The sequence below is a fragment of the Erythrolamprus reginae genome, chromosome 4 (genome assembly GCF_031021105.1).
Source record: "Erythrolamprus reginae isolate rEryReg1 chromosome 4, rEryReg1.hap1, whole genome shotgun sequence".
Lineage (NCBI taxonomy): Eukaryota > Metazoa > Chordata > Lepidosauria > Squamata > Dipsadidae > Erythrolamprus > Erythrolamprus reginae.
Window position 1 is genome coordinate 29,378,471 of NC_091953.1, and position 25,294 is coordinate 29,403,764.

At 37.8% G+C, this 25,294-nt stretch overlaps 1 protein-coding gene across 2 annotated transcripts in view; it reads right to left on the reverse strand.

Annotated features, from left to right (window-relative positions):
• Positions 1-25,294, reverse strand: part of DCLK1 (doublecortin like kinase 1) — a 201,131-nt gene that overhangs the window by 168,189 nt on the left and 7,648 nt on the right. For both annotated transcript variants that reach the window (XM_070751703.1, XM_070751704.1), the window contains exons 2-3: positions 18,579-18,967; positions 4,504-4,850 (exon numbers count right to left, since the gene is read on the reverse strand). In XM_070751703.1, the coding sequence (XP_070607804.1) occupies positions 4,504-4,850; positions 18,579-18,954 (723 nt within the window). In that variant the 5' untranslated portion in view covers positions 18,955-18,967. The remainder of the gene's footprint in view (positions 1-4,503; positions 4,851-18,578; positions 18,968-25,294) is intronic.

Consider the following 25,294-nt stretch of genomic DNA (forward strand, 5'->3'; position numbering starts at 1 on the left):
AATAGGAAAGTGAACACAAGAACAAGGGGACACAATCTGAAGTTAGTTGGGGGAAAGATCAAAAGCAACGTGAGAAAATATTATTTCACTGAAAGAGTAGTAGATCCTTGGAACAAACTTCCAGCAGACGTGGTTGGTAAATCCACAGTAACTGAATTTAAACTTGCCTGGGATAAACATATATCCATTGTAAGATAAAATACAGGAAATGGTATAAAGGCAGACTAGATGGACCATGAGGCCTTTTTCTGCCGTCAGTCTTCTATGTTTCTATGTTTCTAACTTTTAGTATTGTGTTAACTCTTAGCAACCGTTGCCTCTGTAAATCCATCCATCCAACTTGCTGGTCATCCATTAATGGTTTGGAAAGATCTACCATGTGCAGGTCAAATGGCATTTGTACGAGATATATATATATACACAAAACCAGCCCTAACAGAATGTAGAAAACAGAAGAGAGAGGCGTTCCCAATATCATTTACAGCAGAAATAAGGCAACCTGAAACTAATTAATTACATTCAGCCCAGAAATTCTTTTTGTAGCCTTTGGATCTTTTCACCAAAGCTTATTAGGGAATTTTTTAAAGAGAATAAAAAATAAAAAAATGTAAATATATTAAGCTTCATCTTTTTTTAAAAAAAAAATTCACTACCTCTAAAACCAAGAAATTGAGTCCTTTCTCCTTGGCTGCTGCTGCCCTTGGAAGTTATTTTTTTAAGTGTGACTTTTGATATAAAACATTGCCTCCCTTTATCTATTGTTTTCCAATAAACATGTTTCATCAGAAGGAAAAATAAATCAGATTTGGGTTCCAGTCGTGACAAAGAAATCTTATTACTACCTAAATCAGAATGCTTCTCCATCTAGATCATTGTTTCCCAACCTTGGCAACTTTAAGTCCAAATATCTTCAAGTTGCCAAGGTTGGGAAACACTGATCTAGATCAAGACAATCTCCTCTAACTAGCCTTATTTCCAAGTCCCCCTTGCTGAATTATTTCAACTGTTAATGTCAAATGGTTTGAATTGCTTGCACTCAAAATATCTCCTTTAAGGTTGGTCTTTCACCAATACCATTAAAATATTGTTTTGATTTTTAAAAGAGCGGTGCTGGAAGAAAAATAAGGAAGAAGGTATCTTGCACTTAGTGTTCCCCTTTTTTGTGCTTAATATTTGATCAATGTATTAAACAGCAATGAGATATAAGTTAGTATGTTTATCTATTTAATAATATTGGGAGTACCAAAAGACAACACACACCTTACAATTTCCTTTAATCCTTACCAAGTCATAGGAATGCTCCATATATGAGTTGAAAGCATAGAGACAGAGATGCAATTTTGTACTTCATGAACAATAATTGTCTTTCCAAACTAATTTGTACTATTCCTTATAAAATCTTTTCTTTGTAACTGACACTGTTCACATCAAGACATATGGATGTTGAATATATAAGCTCTAGATCAGTGGTTCTCAACCTGGGGGTCGGGACCCCTTTGGGGGTCAAATGACCATTTCACAGGGGTTGCCTAAGACCATGGGAAAAGACAAATTTCCAATGGTGTTAGGAACCAAAACTTCAATTCCAAGGCCTTGGAACATACTTTTTACAATCCGACCAATCAGGCGTGTACAGTGGGATTGTCCCTCTGACCTTCCTGCCAATCAACTGGTGAATTGGGGCTAGAGTTATGGTTGGGGGTCACCACAACATGAGGAACTGTATTAAGGAATCGCGGCATTAGAAAGGTTGAGAACCACTGCTCTAGACTGTTATTACTTCAAAACCTTGTCCATAGTGCTGATTTTGAAATTTTGTTCATAATTTAACATCTATATATCTTATTACTTGGAATGACATACATTAACTTTCCCAACCTGGTGGCTATTTTTCACTAAAACGTGATCTATGATCAGTTAATATATGTATTGGGGATGATGACAGCTAATGGTGCACAATATCTTGCCAGATTGTTTAAACACAACACAAACCTCTTGCTACAGGCTACGCCATAAATTACCCAGGACTTAATTATTGGAAAGATAACTTTTTATATTATAGGGAATTTATAACCCATCTTTCAATTTAGAGAGAGATCATATTTAGCCTTTATCAGCATAGAAAAGCACCACAATGAACAAGTGCCTTTCTTCCAAGGTCATCTCACTTATCTGAAGTTCAAAGAGAATAAGCTTTTTAGGCCACTAGGTTGTGTAACAGAATGTTATGCTCAATAAGCGTCATATTTTGACAAGTGTTTTCTTTTTTAAAAAAGAATGCTTTATTCATGATTCATGCATGTAGCTCTCCTTTTTATATCCTACTTCAGGAAGATAACTCAACATATAGGGTAGCTTTACATTTTGCCGTTAGTCATCTCATTTTTTAAATCCCCTTTTCACATCCACAACACACAGTACAAGGAGAAGGTTTCTATTGGTGTAAAAAACATGGACCTTTTAAAAGTATGTTTTTACCACCTTTGTAGATTTTGAGATTCAGGAAATAAAACTGAGGAACAGGGACAGAAAAATTAATTGTCATATATCGCACCCAGTTTACCTATCCTAACTTTTAAAAATGTAATTTATATGCTACAGAGTTCAAAAATAGTTCATTCCATTAGGCTTCTGCTAAATTAGTTGGCCATATATTTTGTTCTTTTCCCAACATCTTGAACTATGTGATGACTTTGCTGCTTTCAGAGTTTTATCCTAAAGAACAGTTGCCTCTCTTGATCTAAAGAACTATTCACAGTTTAAAAAGATAAGATATTTGTGGGTACATTTGCAAAGCAGTTCACATATATAATCTGAGAGAAGCCTGATTTGTTATTTCTGGTTTGAAAGTTTAGCCATATATGTCTGTAGATTAATCAATAATGCCATCTCCTCTTTTAATCAAAAGCATGACTTACTACCCCATTATTGGCCTTGGGGTCCTTCCAGTCTGTCAGCTTTAAGAAAAATGACTGCTTAACTGAAGTTGAAAAGATAATTAAAACAATTCAGGCTGAGTTTGATTTTCCATTTGCTTGATGGGATATCTTGATATTATTATGTCCTAAAGCCTCAAAGGCAATACGCCCAAGCTGTAGTAGTTGATAGAAATATCAGATTCTTCACAAACAAAGAATTATGGATGCCAGGGTACCAAAATGTTGCATGGGATTCTGATATATGCTGTGTCCTATCATTTTTTAACTTCACAACCTGTTCAAAGTCCACATTAAAGCCAGTATTTCACCCCAATTCGAATGTTTATTTCAAATTTCAAGGCGATGGTGAAATTTACTGAAATTGTATTATTTAGTCTACAGATTCTGTTGTCAGTTGGTTAGCAATGATGTGAAATTATTTAACTAATTTGAAAGGTTTGGAAGACTAAGCTCTTGACTTTGATCTAAATTTATTTCCTTGGGGTGGAGGCGGAAATGAAATTAATTGTCCTGTAGCTGCAAGCTCTGCCTATTTCTCACTGAGTTCAGGTTGAATACAACTTTGGATGAATTGCCTTTCTACACAGTACTTAGGGAACACTAAGGACAACAGATGTAGAGTTAGCAAAGAGACTTTGAATTTCATTCTCCTCTCTTGGCTACTTTGCATGTTTTTATACATCATGTCTCCTACTGGATAGATAGATACTCATAGTCCTTTCATCCCTTCCTTTGCTACCAACTTCTTCTGTCCCTGATCTTTGCACCTCAGGTTTTCACATGGTTTTTTCCCCTCCATAATTGGAGATGAGCACAGCGTAGGCTCTTAGATGTAGAAATATTAAAGTAATTCAAATGTTACTTTCATGCAAACATCAGACTCGAGAAAGCTTTACTTAAAAATGGATACTTGTCTAAAACTTTAAAACTTTTGCTCCTAATTTTAGTTGTTTTCTCTACATGGTTCTATTACAATAATGTTATTTTATTTACATTGCCCAGGTACAGTGGTACCGGTACCTCTACTTACAAACTTAATTCGTTCCGTGACCAGGTTCTTAAGTAGAAATTTTGTAAGAAGGAGCAATTTTTCCCATAGGAATCAATGTAAAAGCAAATAATGCGTGCATTTGGGGAAACCACAGGGAGGGTGGAGGCCCTGTTTCTTCTCAGGAGATTCCTAGAGAGGCCCCACAGAGGCTTCTCCCTGCCTTTTCCGTCCCTCTTTCCTCCCAGGAGATTCCTAGAAAGGCCCCACAGAGGCTTCTCTCTGCCTTTTCCTGCCCTCTTTCCTCCCAGGAGATTCCTAGAGAGGCCTCATGGAGGCTTCTCCCTGCCTTTTCCGGTTACAGTTTCAGAGGCTCGGGTTTGTAAGTGGAAAATGGTTCTTGAGAAGAGGCAAAAAAATCTTGAATACCCGGCTCTTATCTAGAAAAGTTCATAAGTAGAGGCGTTTGTAGGTAGAGGTACCATTGTATTTGGGGCTAAGAAGCACTAGCTCAGTAACCTGAATATCTATGTTCCTGTGTAATGTTTTATTCGATAGCTTAAAGAATTATCTTACCTGTTTCCCATCCAGTGTGTAAAGACGCTTAACTACTCCTGAATCAAGTTTGATGGCATCAGTAATATCAGTGAGAACCTGCTCAAATGAATGTGCTGTTTTTTTGTTAAGCAGAATCCGAACTGCTTTGCGGGGCTTCACACCACTCCTGATGATTGTGACCAGTTTAGGTCTAATGAAATCCTTGTTCTCCTTTGACTCTGAAGGGCTTCCTTTGGCCGTGGCTAGAGAGGGCACTGAACGGGAAGTTGCGGTGGTCTTAACATTTACGGACCAATTCGGATTTACATTCTTTGTGTACTCCAGCTTCTTAAAAGGCTCTATTGAACCACATACATAGCTCTCTCCTGAAAAAAAGAGACAAAAGGATGGGTGGGTAGAAACAATTAAAAATCATTAACTCGGGCATATACAGTTCTTTCCATAATCATTCAAGTCACTTCCTAAAGATTGACAGTGAAGACATGTTACTATTCCAAAGTCTTTACTTATCAGATTTGGGGGGGGGGGGCAAATGGTCTAGCTTGCACAGTACACTTTGCCTAATAATGAATAAAATACAATTGTCACACTCATACAACTCTTAAGCCAAATAACAGCTTACTTGGTTGCATTAATTCAATCATTTTATAGAAAAGTTGGCCATTTTGAAAAAGAAAATGCAGAGATTACAATAGTCAAAAGTTACAGAATCCCACTATTTGTGAACAGAACCACCTTAAATGATTTTAGAGATCATATTGTCAGGTGCAAATAAGCAGCTTCATAGCTGTTTACTGCTTAAGCTTATAACACAGGTTCAACTCAGGGATGGGTTCCGGATTTTGTTACTGGTAGTTCACTCAGGGAGATGTTGCATGGGCACAGATGTGCAGTACTAAGAAAAAAATATTCTGTGCATGCACAGAAGCAAAAAACAAGATGGCAGCACCACTTAGAGAACCAGCTCGGGGGTGTGGCAAGCCTGTGTTGTTGCCAGTTCCCAGCAACTCCGGCTGCCAAGTTACTAACAGTTCTATAGAACTGGTCCAAACCGTTAAGAATCCACCTCTGCTTCAACAGCAATCAAAGGGGATCAGACTTTGCAAGGAATCCAGGCTAATTTTCCATTTGACTCTTCTCTCTGGCTCAACGAGTTTCTCTTCCACACATTTATATACATGTAGAGCTCCAAAAAAAGAAATTCTAACATTTCTAACATTTGTCTGATAGGAGGCAAATTGGAGGCAAAGACTGGAGCTACTCTCATTTCTTTTAATTTCTGTTGTCGAATTACCTACAATGTTTGACAAAGAAAATTAATCTTCTTAAGAAACACATTCTTTAATGGAAAGTAAGTTTTAGCCCCAATGCATTTACAAGAAAAAAGACATTTAACAGTTCTATTTCTGTAGCGGAGTCTGAAGATTCTTTTTAAAGCACTTTGTTCTGGGGAAAATATAGTACATCTTAAGGGCCAAAAGACGAAGCACAGTAATGATTCGCAAATGATTAAACAGGACATATTCTCTTTAATCTACATTTGTCATGTAATACTTTTAGTATCAACCACAAGGTCAGAAACCACAAAGTGTTCTTTCCTTATATGCTGTTCCAAACTTCATTAACATCCAAGCACTTCGTTTCTGGGTAAAAATATTTCCTAAATGATGTGGTATTGATACCCTGCAGTGCTCTTCAAAGCAATTAAATTGCATGATAGTGAACATCTTATTTTACCCAGCTAAATGAAATTGTTTGCTACCACTTGATATAGTGACATATATATTGTTTTTCAGCACATCTCAAATTCTCCCAAATAAAGGATTATTTTTAATATTTGCTTTTACTATTATTGCTCAAGTGATCTGCCAACAATTCTTAAAGGTATCAAGTCTGAAGTTTGTAAAAAGTGTACATGGTTGTAAAAAGTATTCTGCTACACTGGTATTTTATTAAATAATATATTACCACACCATTTGGTTCAGAATACTTTTTTCCTTATTTTCCATCTCTAAAATCTCGGTGTGTTTTATACTCTGGTGCATCTTATACTCCGAAAAATACGGTAGTTATCAATAACTATCTTATTTTATTATAATACTACTTTCTATTTATTAATAACATATCCATAAAAGATAAAATGTACATTATATATGTTGTACATTTCATACAGGCCACAATTACTATACAATGAATATAACATTTTAACAGTTAAAAATTCACTGAAGGGGAGGGATCTTGGAGCCCAATTAGACAATAACATGAGCCAGCAATGTGTTAAAAGCCAATGCAATTCTAAGCTGTATTAGCAGAGAATAGAATTTAGATCATATGGAGTGTTACTACCACATTATAAAGCCTTGATAAGAGCACACTTGCAATGTTACATCCAGTTCTGGTCACCACAATATTAAAAAGTGCTGAGACTCTGGAAAGAATGCAGAGAAAAACAACAAAGATGATTAAGGGGTTAAAGGCTAAAACATATGAAGAACAGTTGCAGGAATTGGGTATGTCTACTAAAAAGAAAAACTAGCTGTGATATGATAGCAGTTTTCCAATATTGAGGGGCTAACACAAAGAATTAAGTTATTTTCCAAAGCAGCAGAAGCAGCGGTGAAATTGACTTACCTTTCCTACCAGTTCGGAAGTGTGTGCTTTGCACTCACACACAAGTGAAGTGAGCGCACACATAATTTCATTCCCCCCTCCATTCACGCATGCGATTTTTCACCCTCTGTACATGCGCAGGAGTCTTTGCGCAGGCGCAGAGGGTTAAAGAAAATGGCAGCGTCCAGGTGGGTGGGCAGAGTCTCATGCTGCTGCCATTCTATGAACCACCACTACCACCTGCCACTACCACTACTCCCGAGCCGGACCGAACCACTAGCGTTTCACTCCTGAGCAGAAGGCAAGACAAGAAGCAATGGAAGGAAACTAACCAAGGAGAGCAGCATTCTAGAACTAAGGAGAAATTTCATCACAATGAGAACAACCACCAATGGAAGAGCTGGCCTTCAAAAGTTGTGGGTATTCCATCACTAGAGGCTTTTAAGAGGAGACTGGGCAGTCATTTCTCTGAAATGTTTGCTTGAGCAGGGAGATTGGATTAGAAGACCTCCAAAGCCCCTACTAACTGATGATGCTCTATGTTTTTCATTTATTTATTTTGTCCAATACACAATGAGGGTTTTAGTGGGTATATATCTATATACACATAGTAAAATACATGATGAAGGTTATAGAGGAGATACTCATAGTAAAATATATCTAAGAAATAATAGAAAAGAAGATATAGTAATAGAACATATCAATGAAAGAATAGAAGAAGAGACATAGGAATAGAAGAAAGGTATAGGAGATATAGGAGAGCAATAGGACAGGGGACGGAAGGCACTCTAGTGCATTTGTACTCGCCCCTTACTGACCTCTTAGGAATCTGGATAGGTCAACCGTAGATAATCTAAGGGTAAAGTGTTGGGGGTTTGGGGATGACACTATGGAGGCGGGAAAGGGTTCCACGTTAGACAATTTGGTTACTGAAGTCATATTTTTTACAGTCAAGTTTGGAGCGGTTAATATTAAGTTTAAATCTGTTGTGTGCTCTTGTGTTGTTGTGGTTGAAGCTGAAGTAGTCGCCGACAGGCAGGACGTTTCAGCATATGATCTTGTGGGCAATACTTAGATCTTGTTTAAGGCGTCTTAGTTCTAAACTTTCTAGGCCCAGGATTGAAAGTCTAGTCTCGTAGGGTATTCTGTTTCGAGTGGAGGAGTGAAGGGCTCTTCTGGTGAAGTATCTTTGGACATTTTCAAGGGTGTTAATGTCTGAGATGTGATATGGGTTCCAAACAGATGAGCTGTATTCGAGGATGGGTCTGGCAAAAGTTTTGTAAGCTCTGGTAAGTAGTGTGAGATTGCCAGAGCAGAAGCTTTGTATACACAGAATAAATAACCTTTGAATAGTTTTACAGCTTAGCAGAAATTGTTCTTTAAAACACAGTACATTTAATTACGATTTAACATTAATTCTTCATATACTTTTTTTGGGCATATTTAAAAGGTTAATATTGAAAAGGTTAACAGAACTTTGGCAGGGAAAAGAGAAAAGCCAAAGAGAGAGAAAGAGAGAGAGAGAGAGAGACCTAAAACTCTGTCTTTAAGTAACCAGGGACAAAAGATAATGTCCTAAAAAGTTGCTGACGAAAAAGGGTGTGTTGTGAGAGTCACTATTATGTGAGTAAGCTGAATAATTGCTTCCTAAATGGCATCCAGTATGCAAGGAGAAAGCCTCACAACACAACACAACACAAATAAGCAGGGAAGAGTAATTGTAGGGATTTGAGGGGGGGGGGGTGTTCAGCGCTTAAACCTTTTTAACTCTCAGTAAACAATGTAAATTTAGCTAAGACTGGCAGAAAAAGAAACTCTTGCCTGCTTAAACAGAGGTTAACAAGCGCGAGGATAGATGGCTGGAGAGAGGATAGATAGATAGATAGATAGATAGATAGATAGATAGATAGATAGATAGATAGATAGATAGATAGACAGACAGACAGACAGACAGACAGACAGACAGACAGACAGACAGACAGACAGACAGACAGACAGACCGACAGACAGACAGACAGACAGACAGACAGACAGACAGACTATAGACAGATGTACAGACAAACTTTACAAGAGAATAAAGTATACAAAACTAGCTTTCAAGAAGGCAAAAAGAAATCACAATAGTAGTGATTCACTATTATTAAAAAACACAGACAAATGTATATTAATCAGATCTACCAGCTCATGAAAATTATTGGCTGACACAAACATGGATTAAGGGTGTCATAAAAGTATTTCCAATTTCAATTAAATGCATTGTTAAGTGCCACCTCCTGCTAATCTAATGATATTGCTGACAACAGTTACACCATATATCATTTGAAAGTCTAGGAAGTTCTAACATCTTGATGTTTTAATTTTTTTTAAAGAGTTTTTATTGACTTATTTACATTTAAAACCAACAAAAAAGACATATATACAAAATATACCTAGATAAAGATATAATACAGTATTACAGATGACTGACTGATTTCAAAAAGATTGTAAACAGTATATTTTGTTTCTGAAATCAAGGTCTGAATTACACAGATCATTAGTAGACGGCTGGTAAAAATGTGTTTGGCATTTTTAAGCATGGTGAGCTGGATCAGAAGGGCGTAAATTGTATTTGTGAAGTTGGAGGCACAACTCCTGAAGAATAAACCTTGGATAAAAGACTTTAGACAGGAAGAAAATGGAAATATTGTTCTAAAAACAACTGGCTGAACCATACAGTTTATTTTATTTATTTATTCTTTGTCCAATACACAATACATATGGAAGAAAATAGACGTTAAGTAGCATTTATAAGGATAGTAGGTAAAAAAGAAGAGAAGAAGATGAGAGGGAGAGAATATATAAGATATATGAGAAAAGGAAAGTGAAAGATCATTAGGTTCCTTGGCTGTGGTTTTGAACCATCCTAATCTTTAGAGCATAGAAAATAAAGGTGAACATGAACTGTTAGTACAAGAACACAAACATAATTGAATGACAAAACAGAATTGTATTTAATGTTGAATATAAGTAAAAGTAGGTACTTTTACTGAGAGTTATTCTAAAGTCTCCTGTAATCTGAATCTAGAAATCAAATCAAAGGTGGATTTGATTTGATATGATATGAACATTACAATTCCATGTTATGCATGATGTAATTTTTATCTCAATTTTCCACAAATGACCTGGTCCAGAGTTGCCTGTCCCTAATATATTCTTGTTGCTCATTCTACCAAACCAATCTAATAATTTCCAAATCTTGTACAGGGTTTACTGATAATACCTAGTAACTTATTTGGTGTATAACTAGATCAGTTTGTCCCTTTTTTAAAAAGGGACTGGAAAATGGAATATTACAGCCTCACCTCTTTATAGATATTAGCCATAAGCTCTATATGTTCAAAAAGGCATAGAAAAGTTGGGAGCACAACATTTAAAGAGCCAAGGTGGTGCAGTGGGTAGCGTGCAGTACTGCAGGCCACTAAAGCTGACTGCTAGATCTGCAGGTCAGCAGTTCAAATCTCATCATCTGCTCAAGGTTGACTCAGCCTTCTATCCTTCCCAGGTGGGGTAAAATGAGGAACCGGATTGTGGGGGCAATAGCCTGGCTCTGTTAAAAAGTGCTATTGCTAACATGTTGTAAGCCGCCCTGAGTCTAAGGAGAAGGGCGGCATAAAAAAAATTGAATAAATAAATAAATAATATTAAGCTCAAGAGGTATAAAATCTTAGATGATACCTCCCCTGTATTGTTTATGTATTATGAAGTTAGCAGTAGCTAGGAAGCAATGGAATACTAAAAATGGCTCCAATGAGAGTGGAACCAATGACTGTGTTGGAACAAGGAGGTAGAAAACAAGCTCTTCAGAATCTGTATCTGGAGCAAGAGAATTGCTCAGAAGTACTCTGTACTGTGGATGTTCATTGGGAGACTTTAAGTCAATGGTCTGCCACAGATTTTGGAACCATTGGAGACAAAGGAAAGTCAAGCTGCAGTTTGGAATCTTCAAAAGAACATTTGGTTTGCATACTTTTCTTAATCACTGCTTGAAATTGCTTATTAGTGCAATTTTATATATTAGGAACCTTTTAAAAAAGCAAGTTTCATTATACTAGGTAAGTTTCCTTCTATCTTTGGTGAAATAATTTTATGTAAATTTAAGGAATTTTAAAAATTCTTATATTGGAATAAACAGCAAATGCATGCTTAAAACATTGATTCTGGAAACCTATAAAGAGAGTAAAGTGCCTTATTTTTGAGAAATAAGATCTCAAAATTAATTACAAGAATCGTTCCTGTGGTTTAAAATTCTATTAAAAATAGATGAAGATTTTGAAACTAAGTGTAGGAAACCTTCCCATAGGAAAATGTTGAGTAGAAAAAAAACATTAGAAAGAACTCTGAATTTGAGCATTAATAAGGAACCAGAAAAATATTAATGATTATTGTTAAAAAAAAAGAGATTAATACACAATGAAGAAAAATATGGAAGAAATTATGGGGAAAACGAAATCAGAAATTATTTTTAAGGCTGCTTGCTATCATCAAAATGTGGAATTAAAAATGGTAATTTACAATTATATGGGAAAAGACACAGCAATGGATTTACAAATGAAACTGGCTGATGTCCTAGTAATTAAAAGGGACATATAATCAAAAGAATGATGTGGATGTCTTTCTTACCATAGATTTACAAAATATGTGCTAAACAAATGAAGAGATTTTTTGAGAAGAGAAAATAAATCAAATTTGAGACATTTTAAACAGATTAAATATCAAGATTCTTAAAAACAAAGGGAAAGAATGTAAAGTTGGCTTATTTGATCAAGATATATGTTGCTTCTTTTGTAGCTCTTAATGGACATCTGCTGATTAGGGCTGAATGACAAAATTTTAATATTTATTTATGCATAAGAGATAAAATATAGGAAGGGATTTTTGTGGGAACGTCAGAGAAAGTAAAAAGTTATTGAAATTGTTTCTACTTGTCCAGTTGAAAAGCAGTCATTTCACTATACTGTACATCTTTATTTTTTATTTTTCTTGTATTTTTTACTTTATATTAGTTTATCTTTGAATCTGTACCTATGTATACCTAGATTCTAATATACAGTATATCAGGAGTTAACTGCAAAAATGTAATAGAAATATGACTCCAAAATAGAAGCTGATAATTTGATAACAATCTCTTGAATCATTTTAGATTGCTTCTAATGGGTACTAGAAAGTCATAAAATTTCTTCATCTAGCACCTATGATTTGCCCTTGCAAAATCTCTTTTTAAAATCCTTGCCGGAATTTTAAACTGTTTTTGGCCCTGCAGATAAAAAAGTTAATGTAAAGGGATGCCCACTACTTAGTTTTTATTACTTGTTTTATTAAATTCCCTTTAGACCTTAAACATTCATTGTTAAACCTGTATTTTGATTTAATTATTGAAACTCAGGCTTTGCTGTGAAAGTGTTAATTGAGTCTGCAAAAAGTGATTTTACAAATTGTTAAAATATTGGAGACAATTTAATTGCCTCTTAGGATAAGAGATGAAATTAGGGAATTATTACAGAAATCCTTAAAAAAGGATCATTGTTAGTTTTCCACCTAACTGGGGGGAAAAATCTAAGTTCAGTCATGAAACTCTCATCTGAATTGGGTGAAAAGGTGGAAGGGGTTCTTAACCAGTATGTAGATGGGTACAAAAGTGCAACTAATAGCTTAGAATACAAATACAATTTAAACATCCTTGCTATGAAAAAGAAATGGGCTGAAAATAGCTACACGAAATCAGATGTAAAGCTCTTGACTTAAGAAGCTAGTTAAATAGGGAAGGTATAGGAAGATGGCAATTTAGCTTGCTAATACGTTTTTTCTGAAAAAAATAACGGAATACTAAATGCTTACAAACTGAATATTGTGAAAAAGGACAAATGAAATTTTAGATTAAATAAAAAGAATATTCTTTCCAAATTCCAGAATACTTCCACTTTCTTTTACTTTGCTCATTTCCATGGAAGAGGTACAGAGAATAACACAAGGACAACTAATGACTAGAATCAAAGTTCCAAGAAGAAAATTGTTAAGAATTTGAAATGTTAAACCTTGAAAAGAAAAGCTTTAAATCAATGGTAATTTTATTTACTTGTTCAGGAACAATAACTGCCCAAGAAATATCCAGGGAAGAATGATTTAATGTCCACTCATTAAATGTATGAATTTAGAATTTTGTTTACAGGTTTCAGCCAAACCTGATATTTATACCAATCAGAAATATATTATTTGCTTTTACTTTGCCATGAGGTTTTTTTTACAAAATCAGGTAAGTAGCCAGATAAATATAATAGTTTAATGAAACCACCAACTAGGCAAAAAAGTTGCCATTAAAACTATAGAGCAATAGGTCATATAGGCATGTATGGTAATATAGAAAGAAGATTCAGTAAGAATATACAGATGAAACTCAAAAAAATAGAATATTGTGCAAAAGGTCATTTATTTCAGTACTGAAACATAAAAGGTCAAACATAATAGATGAAAGAGACTCGTTACATGCAATGCAAGATAGTTGGAGCCATGATTTGTCATAATTGTGATGATTCTGGGGTACAGCTCATGAAAATCCCAAATCCACCATCTCAGAGAATTAGAATATTACATTCAATCAATAAAACAAGGATTGTACATAGAATAATATCAGACCTCTGAAAAGCATAAGCATGCATTTGTACTCAGTACTTGATTTGGGCTCCTTTTGCAGCAATTACTGCCGGTGCGGTGTGGCATGAAAGCTATCAGCCTGTGGCACTGATGAGGTGTTATGGAAGACTAGGATGCTTCAATAGCAGCCTTCAACTCTTCTGCATTGTTCAATCTCATGTCTCTCATCTTTCTCTTGACAAAGCCCCACAGATTCCCCATGGTGTTCAAGTTAGGCGAGTTTACTGGCCAATCAAGCACAGTAATCCCACGATCTTTGAACCAGGTTTTGGTGGTTTTGGCAGTGTGAACAGGTGCCAAGTCCTGCTGGAAAATAAAGTCTCCATAAAGCTTGTCTGAGAAGGAACATGAAGTGCTCAAAAATCTCCTGGTAGATCCTGAAAACTTTTGCATCTCCTTTGGAAACCAAAGAAGGAAGAATTGCATGCAAAATGCTGTGTTGATTTGGGGAGCCATGTTATCGACTGGTGTTGGTCCACTGTGCTTCATTAAGTCCAGGGTCAACACAGCAGTCTACCAGGAGATTTTGGACCACTTCATGCTTCCTTCTGCGTATGAGTTTTATGGTGTTTTCATGAGCTGTACTCCATAATCATCACAATTATGACAAATCACATCTTGAACTATCTTGCCTTGCATGTAATGAGTCTCTCTCACATATTACGTTTCACCTTTTAATTTGCATTACTGAAATAAATGAACTTTTGCACAATATTCTAATTTTTTGAGGTTCACCTGTACATGGCATTGAAAATACTATTTGAATCATGTACAGTGCATGTTGGTATTACTAAACTGAACTTTCAGATTTAATACTGAATGAAGTTCTTATAAAATGGAGAACGTATCACCTTCTAGGAGTTGATTATAGTAATCATTAAGTGTTGTAATCATTAAGTGTTGTACCACATGATTCTTGACAAATGTATCTTTTTCTTTTATGTACATTGACAGCATATGCACCTAGACAAATTCCTGGTGTGTCCAATCACACTTGGCCAATAAAATTCTATTCTATTCTATTCTATGCCTTCAGGTAGTCCTTGACTTACAACAGCTCATTTAGTGACAGTTTAAAGTTACAATGGCAGTGAAAAAAAATGTGACATAGGACCACTTTTCACACTTACAACCATTGCAGCATCCCCATGGTCTCATGATTAAAATTCAGATGTTTAGCAAGTGGTTCATATTTATGATGCTTGCAGTGATCTGGGTTCATGTGTGACCTTCTGACAAGCAAAGTCAATGGGGAACCCAGATTCACTTAACAACCATGTTACTAACTTAACTGCAGTAATTCACCTAACAGGTGTGGCAAGAAAAGTCATAAAATGGGCAAACTCACTTAAACAAATGTTTCACTTAGCAACATAATTTTGGGGCTCAATTGTGGTCATAACTTGAAGTCCACCATCGAAGCTGAGGTTTAGCATATCTGGAGCCAGAGGCTTCCACCTCCATTTTAAAAACTTACATCAACTTAGAAATAAGTTCTGTTTACCGTTTAGAAATTGCATAGGTCAGTGATGGTGAACCTATGGCACAAGTGCCACAGGTGGCACATGGAGCCATATCTGCTGGCACACAAGCCATTGCCTTAGCTCAGCTCCAACATACATGTGCATGCTGGCCAGTTGATTTTTGGCTCACACGGAGGCTATGGGAGGGCATTTTTGGCTTACAGAGGGCCTCCAGGGGAATGGGGCAGGGCATTTTTTCCCTCTCCAGGCTCCAGGGAAGCTTCTAGAGCAGTGGTTCTCAACCTTGGGGGCGGGACCCCTTTGGGGGTCAAACAACTATTTCACAGGGGTCACCTAAGACCATGGGAAAAGACAAATTTCCAATGGTGTTAGCAACTAAAGCTTCTATTCTGACATCTCGGAACATATTTTTACAATCCAACCAATCAGGCGTTTACAGGGAGGGTGTCCCTCTGACCTCTTGCCAATCAGCTTAAAGATCTGTTGGAAGAATTGGTGCCCTGCGGAGAGGGGTGGCATACAAATCTAAATAATAATAATGATAATGATAATGATAATGATAATGATAATGATAATAATACGAGATCACTATACTAAATACGAAATCCAGTATAGTGATCTCATTTGCTGTGTTGTACTGACATAATAATAATAATAATAATAATAATAATAATAATAATAATAATAATAAAACTTATAGTTGGGGGTCACCACAAGATGAGGAACTGTATTAAGGGGTCACGGCATTAGAAAGGTTGAGAACCACTGTTCTAGAGGCTGGGGAGAGCAAAAATCGGGCCTACTGGCCCACCAGAAGTTGGGAAACGAGCCATTTCTGGCCTCCAGGGGGAGAGGGAGACCGTTTTCACCCTCCCCAGGCATTGAATTATGGGCGTGGGCACTCGTGCATGCATGATAGTGCACATGTATGCACTTTCAGCACCCATGGGAAAAAAGGTTCACCATCACTGGCATAGGCAATAAGAAAAATCTACAAATAACCTCTGTAAAACCAAAACAGGGCAGAATTCCTTGTTAAATGTAAGTCTAGAAACTACCATACACCTGTTGTGGTTGGCTCTGACCCAGCTCCTGCCCCAAGGAATGTGGAGGTGGAGGCAGGAGAAACGTCAACATGTCCTAGGCCTGTTTTGCTGCCGGCAGAGTCAGGGAGTGCAGTTTCCTCGGACGAAGAAGAAGGTGGGGGTGACTTGGAAGAGGGGGGCTTGGCACACAGCCCAGGAAGCCAATCACCATTATCTTCGGTCGATTCAGATGACGAAGTGTTAGACCCACGCAGGCGCAGACTTATGCATCAAAGAGACCAATTGAGAAAATATTACAGGAGATAAGAGAGGCCACCTGTGTTTGGGTGGGGCTCCAGTAATTAGACCTGCTGCTATAAATAGCAGCGTGCTAGTTTGGCCATTGTGGAAGATTATCTTATCGCAGTTCTTCAGGATCGTGCCTTGCTGTTTCTGAACTTTGTGGATTTTTCACGCCTTTGACACCAAAGCAGAGTAAAGTGTGTGTGTGCTTCACTTTGTGGGAAGAAGGAGGGCTGTGACGTTTCTTCACAGCTACTAGCTAAGTACTTAAGGACTGATTAAGGGACTTGTACAGCCTACAAGGTTGTTTTGGGGAAGAGTGCTCTTTGCAATGCAAAAAGGGTGCTTTGTTTCTTTTGAATTTTGTGATAAAGGACATTGCTTTGAACTTTCAAGCGTGTGTGTGTCTGAAATTTGTACCCGTGAATTTTTGGGAGGCTTCTACCAGAGAGCCCGGCAGAACAACACCCAGTATCTGAACTCATGTTAGGTATCTTTATGTTTTTAAAATGAGGGTGTTAAAAAAGAATCAACTCTTCACAAAATGACTGCCATGGTGGTTCACAAAACCAAACCAAACAAAAGGCAAAATGCTTGTTTCCCAATCCTTCAAATGATTAATTTGCGTGTGTAAGCAAGAGAGCACTTTTCCATACAAAGCATTCAGCTGCAGCTAAACAGCATTTTCATTTTCAAACAGTGCCCTTGGGAATTGTTTTGAAAATAATAATGCTGAAAGCCAGCGCTTACTTGTGTGGCTGCTACCCATCTATTTATTCTTTTTGAAGAAAGAGAAAATCAGGTGGGACAGGAAACTGAGCCAGTGTTAGACGTGTTCATAAATATCATTTTATGTGGAAAAACTCCTTGCAGCATGACTCATTTGCTGCAGTTTCCTCCAAAATAGAACAAAACGAGGCCCAAAAGGGTAGAGGAGCTGTACAAGCAATACTCATTACTATACCATAATTTCTCTTATATCTGATATAAGTACATTAATGTTCTTATCAACGCGGCTAAAATAAGACCCATCCTCCCCATAGAGGCAGAAAAGTTCAGGAAGCCTAGGTCTGTTGTACCTTCTCCCAAATGAAGGACTATTAAAAAACAAAAAAAGAGAGAGTATTGTTGTGGTTAGCTTTAGCCCTGCTCCTGCCCCAAGGACTGTGGATGTGGGGGAGACATCCACATGCTGCAGGCCTGTTTTGCCCCCCCCCCAGTGGAATCTGCTGATGAAGGCTCCTCTGACCAAGAAGACATGAGTGACAGGGTGGAGGAGAGTGTGGCGGACAGCTCAGAAGGAGATCAATTATCTAGCTCCTCCTTGGATTCAGAACAAGAGTTAATGATACAGCCACGCATGCGGAGAGCGATGCATAGGCAACAACAACTGAGAGATTATTATCAAAGAAAATGAGGCCACCTGTGGTTGGGTGGGGCTATGGTAATTAGTGAGGCTGCTATAAATAGCAGCCTGTGGGTTTGGCCATTGTGGAGGATTATCTGATCTTTGTGTTTCGTGACTGCTTTACTGACTTTGACTTTTTGTGTGCTGATTTTTCCCCGCTTTGAAACTAAACCAGAGCAAAGTGTGTTTCACTTTGTGAAAGAAGAAGGACTGTGAATTGCCTCACAGCTGCAAGCTAAGTATCACAGAACTGATAAGGGACTTATACCAATTACCAGTTTGTTTGGAGACAAGTGCTCTTTGCTATACCAAAAGAGGGCTTGGTTTAAGTGAATTTTCATTATAAAGAACATTGTTTTGACTTTTCAAACGTGTGTGTGTCTGAAATTTGTACCTGTGCATTTTTGGGAGGATTCTACCAGAGAGCCCGACAGAACAAGTATGATGCTCAATAACCCCAAAAGATTGCTATTCTGAGACAAAAGGAGGGATGAAATGGAGAATCATAAAGGAGACCATGAAGAGAATAATGAACATTTTACATGGGAACATTGCATCCCTTGCTTAAAAACTGACCTTCCACAAGTTGGTCTAAAGTGGTGATCTTCTTCACTCCATCAATAGTGTAGATGGTTCTCACACCCTGGGGCAGATTGACATTATCAGACAAAGTTCGGGTCAGGTCAGCCAACAAGGCTTCATAAGATCGAAAGCGATCAGGAGATATGGCATATACAATCCCTTTGAAGTATCGGTCCCCGTTGCGATAGAAACGGACTTTTTTGGCTTTCTTCTCAGAGCTGAGGGTTTGCAGGGTGCGGGTTCGGTAGAAACTGCAATGGGCACTATGGGTCGGGCTAGGGAGCCCATTCACCCGTGACCCTCGGCTGTACCGCTGTGCTTTATCCCGCTCGTCAAAGTGTTCCAGCTCCATATCTCTCCCAAAGGACATTTTTAGAATTAATCTGGAAAAAGAGGGGAAAGAACACAGGAGAAGCTTATCAATACAGCTATAATGAAACAATTGCTTTATTATTATTATTATTATTATTATTATTATTATTATTATTATTATTATTATTGGATTTGTATGCTGCCCCTCTCCGGAGACTCGGGGCAGCTAACAGCAACAATAAAACAGTGTACAATAGTAATCCAATACTAAAAACGATTAAAAACCCATTAACATAAAAACCAAACATACATACAGACGTACCATGCATAGAATTGTAAAGGCCTAGGGGGAAAGAGGATCTCAATTCCCCCATGCCTGACGGCAGAGGTGGGTTTTAAGTAGCTTACAAAAGGCAAGGAGGGTGGGGGCAATTCTAATCTCTGGGGGGAGTTGGTTCCAGAGGGCCGGGGCCGCCACAGAGAAGGCTCTTCCCCTGGGTCCCGCCTAGCGACATTGTTTAGTTGATGGGACCCGGAGAAGATCCACTCTGCGGGACCTAACTGGTCACTGAGATTTATTAACACAGGATAGCAAGGACTGTTCTATAATATCCATAGAATCTCCAATTCTTTGAAGAATGCTAGTTAAGAGAACCAGTGGCTAAAATTTGCTATTTTAATTTTTGGATGATCTTTTTCCCCCCTCCTGATATAAGTTAAAGACATCTCCTCCATCTGTTAATTTGGTACCTCTCTGTTGAGCACGGGTTATAGGAAACTGTCTGGCAAAATCAATGCATTTCTCTCTCTTTCTCTCTCTCTCTTCTTCTTCTTCTTCTTCTTTTAAGGCATCAGGATTATTTCCCTTCTAGGAGAGCTGAGGTTATTAGATATCATGAAACCTGTGCATCCGTTGTGTTGGAAACTTCTTTTAATCATTTTACTCTTTACAGATGTTGAGCAACCGCATCTTACATTTAATAAATGTCACAAAATCAAAAAAAATAAATACACAAAGAAAACAATTTTATTGACTTTTTAAATAATCTACCAATACTGTATTTTTCTCCCTCCATACAACCTAACCTTTTTTCCATTACCTTTTATATTAGTGTCTGGGGTTATTATTAAATAGGATTTAATAATAACATCTAATTGAAGGATACAAATTCCTCATTCTGTTGAGCTAAAGACTTAGCCAGCTAATGTTATCTTGTAACATAATCAATGTTACAAGATAACATTAACAGATAACAGATTTAATTCCAAGGATGGAGTGACTTAGGTTTCTTCAAGATGATTATTTGGTTAATAGGAATATTAATAGGATGTCATTTTTTTGGACTTCAAAGTAAACTTTCCTAACCGAAACAGTGAAAGTCACCTAGAAGTTGGTACATCCAGTCACTGTTGGCAGTTAAAGTCTTGTGTCGCAAAGCATTAAGGTTAGCAACAATACAACACCAGCAAGATAGGAAAAAGGTTAGGACCGTTTGAGGACTCTCAAAATTTCCTGGTCAGTATGGCTATTGCTAAGAACTATGAGAACTAAAGTCCAAATATCTATAGGGAACAGAGCTTGGGGAACAGAGCTTGAGTCCTCGGAAAGGGACAGTATATAAATCCAATCAATCAATCAATCAATCAGTAAGTAGGTAAATAGGTAAATAAGCAAGTGTGCATAAGCGCACCACTGTTTCTACTGACCCTGTCCTATTTCCTTTGTCAATTTTTTTTAACTTATGTTACATTTATACAAACTACTGTACTATCCTATACATGTTTGACAAACAAACAAACAAATTCTATCCTATACATAGTTTTAAAATGTTACTGTATTATTTCTTACCGAGAAGGACAATGTAGCTCTAAAAGGTATCAACAACATACACACAGGTCTCAAAATAATTCACTACGCCAGTGTTTCCCAGCCTTGGCAACTTGAAGATATTTGGACTTCAACTCCCAGAATTCCCCAGCCAGCTGGCTGGGGAATTCTGGGAGTTGAAGTCCAAATATCTTCAAGTTGCCAAGGTTGGGAAACGCTGCACTAGGCTAATGTTCCATTCTTTTCTAAGACATCTTTTAAAATCTCTGCTCTCTTTCCCTTCCTATTACACTCCATTTTTACTACAAAATGATTTTCCTTCTCCACTGAGAAGGCTACACTTGCTCAATCTATTATGCATGGATACATTTAGCCTGCCAAGCTGCTGCCACTTGATCACAATAAACATACCGAATTACAATACTGTTATTTAAATGCTGACTTTCCCGTTTAGTACAGTGCAGTTAAAATGAATGACCTTTTTTTTCCCCTATACAAAACCCAACTGGAAAAAGCAAGGTGCCTAAAACTGTCTATCATCAACTTAACAGAAGCAATTATTTGCTTTCCTTTTACTGTAATTATTCTATTACATTGGGATTTTGTTGAAGCCAAAAAAAAGGTCTTACTCAAAAAATAAATTCCATGAATGAGACTGACTCATTCTCAACATAGTATGTAAAGGACTACAGTACTTCTATATTAGATTATTGAGGCTTAATATAGATAACCTCTAGGGACATTTGTATTTAGTTGTCTTAGCGCAGTACAAGGACTAGGTGCAAACATCAGCTTCAGTGGCTACTAATTCAAAAGGCTTCCAATGGAGAATTGGGAACCTGGGGTTTTTCCTGGACTTGCAGTTCCTGAACAACTGGTGGAATCTGAGACTGCACAACCTTTGCCCAGATTCAGTTGCTGATCTAGTTGTAACATTCACCAAAACAACACAAAAAAATTGAGCCTAGCCAAACCTTATCTAACTTCATCATCTTGAACATAGATTTCTATTATTTATTTATTTATTTATTTATTTATTTGTTTGTTTGTTTGTTTGTTTATTGGATTGTATGCCGCCACTACCCGTAGACTCGGGGCGGCTAACAACAGTAATAAAAAACATCATATAAATCCAATACTAAACAACTAAAAAACCCTTATTGCAAAACCAAACATCCCTACAAACAAACATAGCATGCCTAAATTGTCTTAATTCCCCCATGCCTGACAGCAGAGATGGGTTTTAAGGAGTTTACGAAAGGCAAGGAGGGTGGGGGCAATTCTAATCTCCGGGGGGAGTTGGTTCCAGAGGGCCGGGGCCGCCACAGAGAAGGCTTTTCCCCTGGGCCCCGCCAAATGACATTGTTTTGTTGATGGGACCTGGAGAAGGCCCACTCTGTGGGACCTAACCGGTCACTGGGATTCATGTGGCAGAAGGCGGTCTCGTAGATACTCTGGTCCGGTGCCATGAAGGGCTTTATAGGTGATGACCAACACTTTGAATTGATTTTGATTCACTTTGATTCATTTTGCGTGCTGCTAACTTTAAAGATCCATCTGCAAATGCAAAATATCCTGATTGAAGAATTGTGGTATTGTCACATGACACCACATTTTTAAAATGAATTGATTAAATCAGATTATTTGCCTATGTGCCTTGGAACTGGAGTATCTCTCAGACCACCACCATTTCTGCTTATCTAAACTGGATGAACAGAGAGTATTTCCCCCTACTTATCATGTGGTGGATAGGAAAGGGTTCTGGAGGGCATCTTCTCCTACACAATGACTCATTTATTTATTTTTTTAATTTATTTTGTCCAATACACAATGAGGGTTTTAGTGGGTATATATCTATATACACATAGTAAAATACACGATGAAGGTTATAGAGGAGATACTCATAGTAAAATATATCTAAGAAAGAATAGAAAAGAAGATATAGGAATAGAACATATCAATGAAAGAAGAGAAGAAGAGATATAGGAATAGAAGAAAGGTATAGGAGATATAGGAGAGCAATAGGACAGGGGACGTAAGGCACTCTAGTGCACTTGTACTCGCCCCTTACTGACCTCTTAGGAATCTGGATAGGTCAACTGTAGATAATCTAAGGGTAAAGTGTTGGGGTTTGGGGATGACACTATGGAGTCCGGTAATGAGTTCCACGCTTCGACAACTCGGTTACTGAAGTCATATTTTTTGCAGTCAAGTTTGCAGCAGTTAATATTAAGTTTAAATCTGTTGTGTGCTCTTGTATTGTTGTGGTTGAAGCTGAAGTAGTCGCCGACAGGCAGGACATTGCAGCATATGATCTTGTGGGCAATAAGTAGATCTTGTTTAAGGCATCTTAGTTCTAAACTTTCTAGGCCCAGGATTGAAAGTCTAGTCTCATAGGGTATTCTATTTCGACTCATCCAAGATAAAGGCATATCTTTTATATGTTATAGATTATATCTTTCATTACATTCTGGAGATCTGTACAAAACCTTTCTTTGGTACCTACAGTGAAATTTTAGCTCCCTGGTTTTGGCACAATATTTTAATTATTTTGTGATCTCAATCTCTCGCTATATTAATGTATTACCTTGGTGGCACAATGGTTAGAGTGCAGTACTGCAAGCTACTTCTGCTGATCACTGGCTGCCAGCAGTTTGTCAGATCAAATCTCAGTAGGCTCAAGGTTGACTCAGCCTTCCATCCTTCCAAGGTCGATAAAATGAGCATCCAGATTTTTGAGATCAATACTCTCTGTAAACCACTTAGAGTAGGCTGTAAAGCACTGTGAAGTGGTATATAAATCTAAATGCTATAATGCTATAATACTATTACCAGTTTTATTTGTACTCAGCTTACAACCTTAGTATAGTGGTACTTCTACTTACAAACTTAATTTGTTCTGTGACCAGGTTCTTAAGTAGAAAAGTTTGTAAGAAGAAGCAATTTTCCCCATAGGAATCAATGTAAAAGCAAATCATGTGTGCGATTGGGGAAACCACAGGGAGGGTGGAGTCCCTGTTTCCTCCCAGGAGATTCCTAGAGAGGCCCCACAGAGGCTTCTCCCTGCCTTTTCCAGCCCTGTTTCCCCCCAGGATATTCCTAGAGAGGCCCCACAGTGGCTTCTCCCCACCTTTTCCGGTCCTGTTTCCTCCCGGGAGATTCCTAGAGAAGCCCCATGGAGGCTTCTTCCTGCCTTTTCCGGTTACAGTTTCAGAGGCTCAGGTTTGTAAGTGGAAAATGGTTCTTGAGAAGTGGCAAAAAAATGTTGAACACCTGTTTCTTATCTAGAAAAGTTTGTAAGTAGAGGCGTTCTCAGGTAGAGGTACCACTGTATATCACAATTCTACACATAAACTTCCTACACAGGACCTCTTTGAGTTCTTGGTCAACCTCATTTAGGAGCTAGGTTAAAATAGTATAGAAGCCATAATTTTTTGAATAAGGCATCATTGTTTGTCAAAGCTACCCAAGCTATATTATGACTTAGCACTTTGTTTGCATCAGGACATAATGATCTTATTCTTGCCGATTATGCCTCTCCCGATTCCAGACAAGAGTCTTCAATATGCAAGGGTTCAGCCTGGGAAGTTTTTATGCAAAGCGCCACCACCATGACCCTGAACAACAGTGAGAAAATATTGACAAACAAATATATCCTGCAGCATAGTGACTATTCTTAGTTCACTGCAGAATGATTAATAGGACGAGACTGCAATTCTAAACATATTGACTAAGAAAGAACAGTTTTACTGTCAATGTTACTTTTGGAAGAAAGAGAAAAAGCAATAGCACTTGTATGCCCCTCCAGAGCACTCTCTTATTGGTTTACAATATCAGCCTATTTCCCCCAACAATCTGAGTCTTCATTTTTCCAAGCTCAAAAGGATGGAAGATCATAATGAATCCACATTGAGCCTGTGTTTGCCTGCAAATATTGTTATTGTTATTTATTGGCTTGCATTGGCTGCCGATCAGTTTCCGGTCACAATTCAAAGTGTTGGTCATGACCTTTAAAGCCCTACATGGCAATGGACCAGATTACCTCCGGAACCACCTGCTACCGCACGAATCCCAGTGACCAATAAGGTCCCACAGAGTTGGCCTTCTCCAGGTCCCGTCGACTAAACAACGTCGTTTGGCGGGTCCCAGGGGAAGAGCCTTCTCTGTGGCGGCCCCGGCCCTCTGGAACCAACTCCCCCCCGGAGATTAGAACTGCCCCCACCCTCCCTGTCTTTCGTAAACTACTCAAGACTCATTTATACCACCAGGCATGGGGGAGTTGAGATAGCTCTCCCCCCTAGGCCATTACAAGTTATGCATGGTATGTCTGTGTGTATGTTTGGTTTTATAATAGGGGTTTTCAGTTGTTTTTTATTATTGGATTGTACATGTTGTGTTTATTATTGTTGTTAGCCGCCCCGAGTCTGCGGAGAGGGGCGGCATACAAATCAAATAAATTATTATTATTATTAATTATTATTATTAGATTTATATGCCGCCCTTCTCCCAAGACTACTACTTTCCCACCCCTGCACCATTATATCATTTATTTATTTATATTAAATTTTAA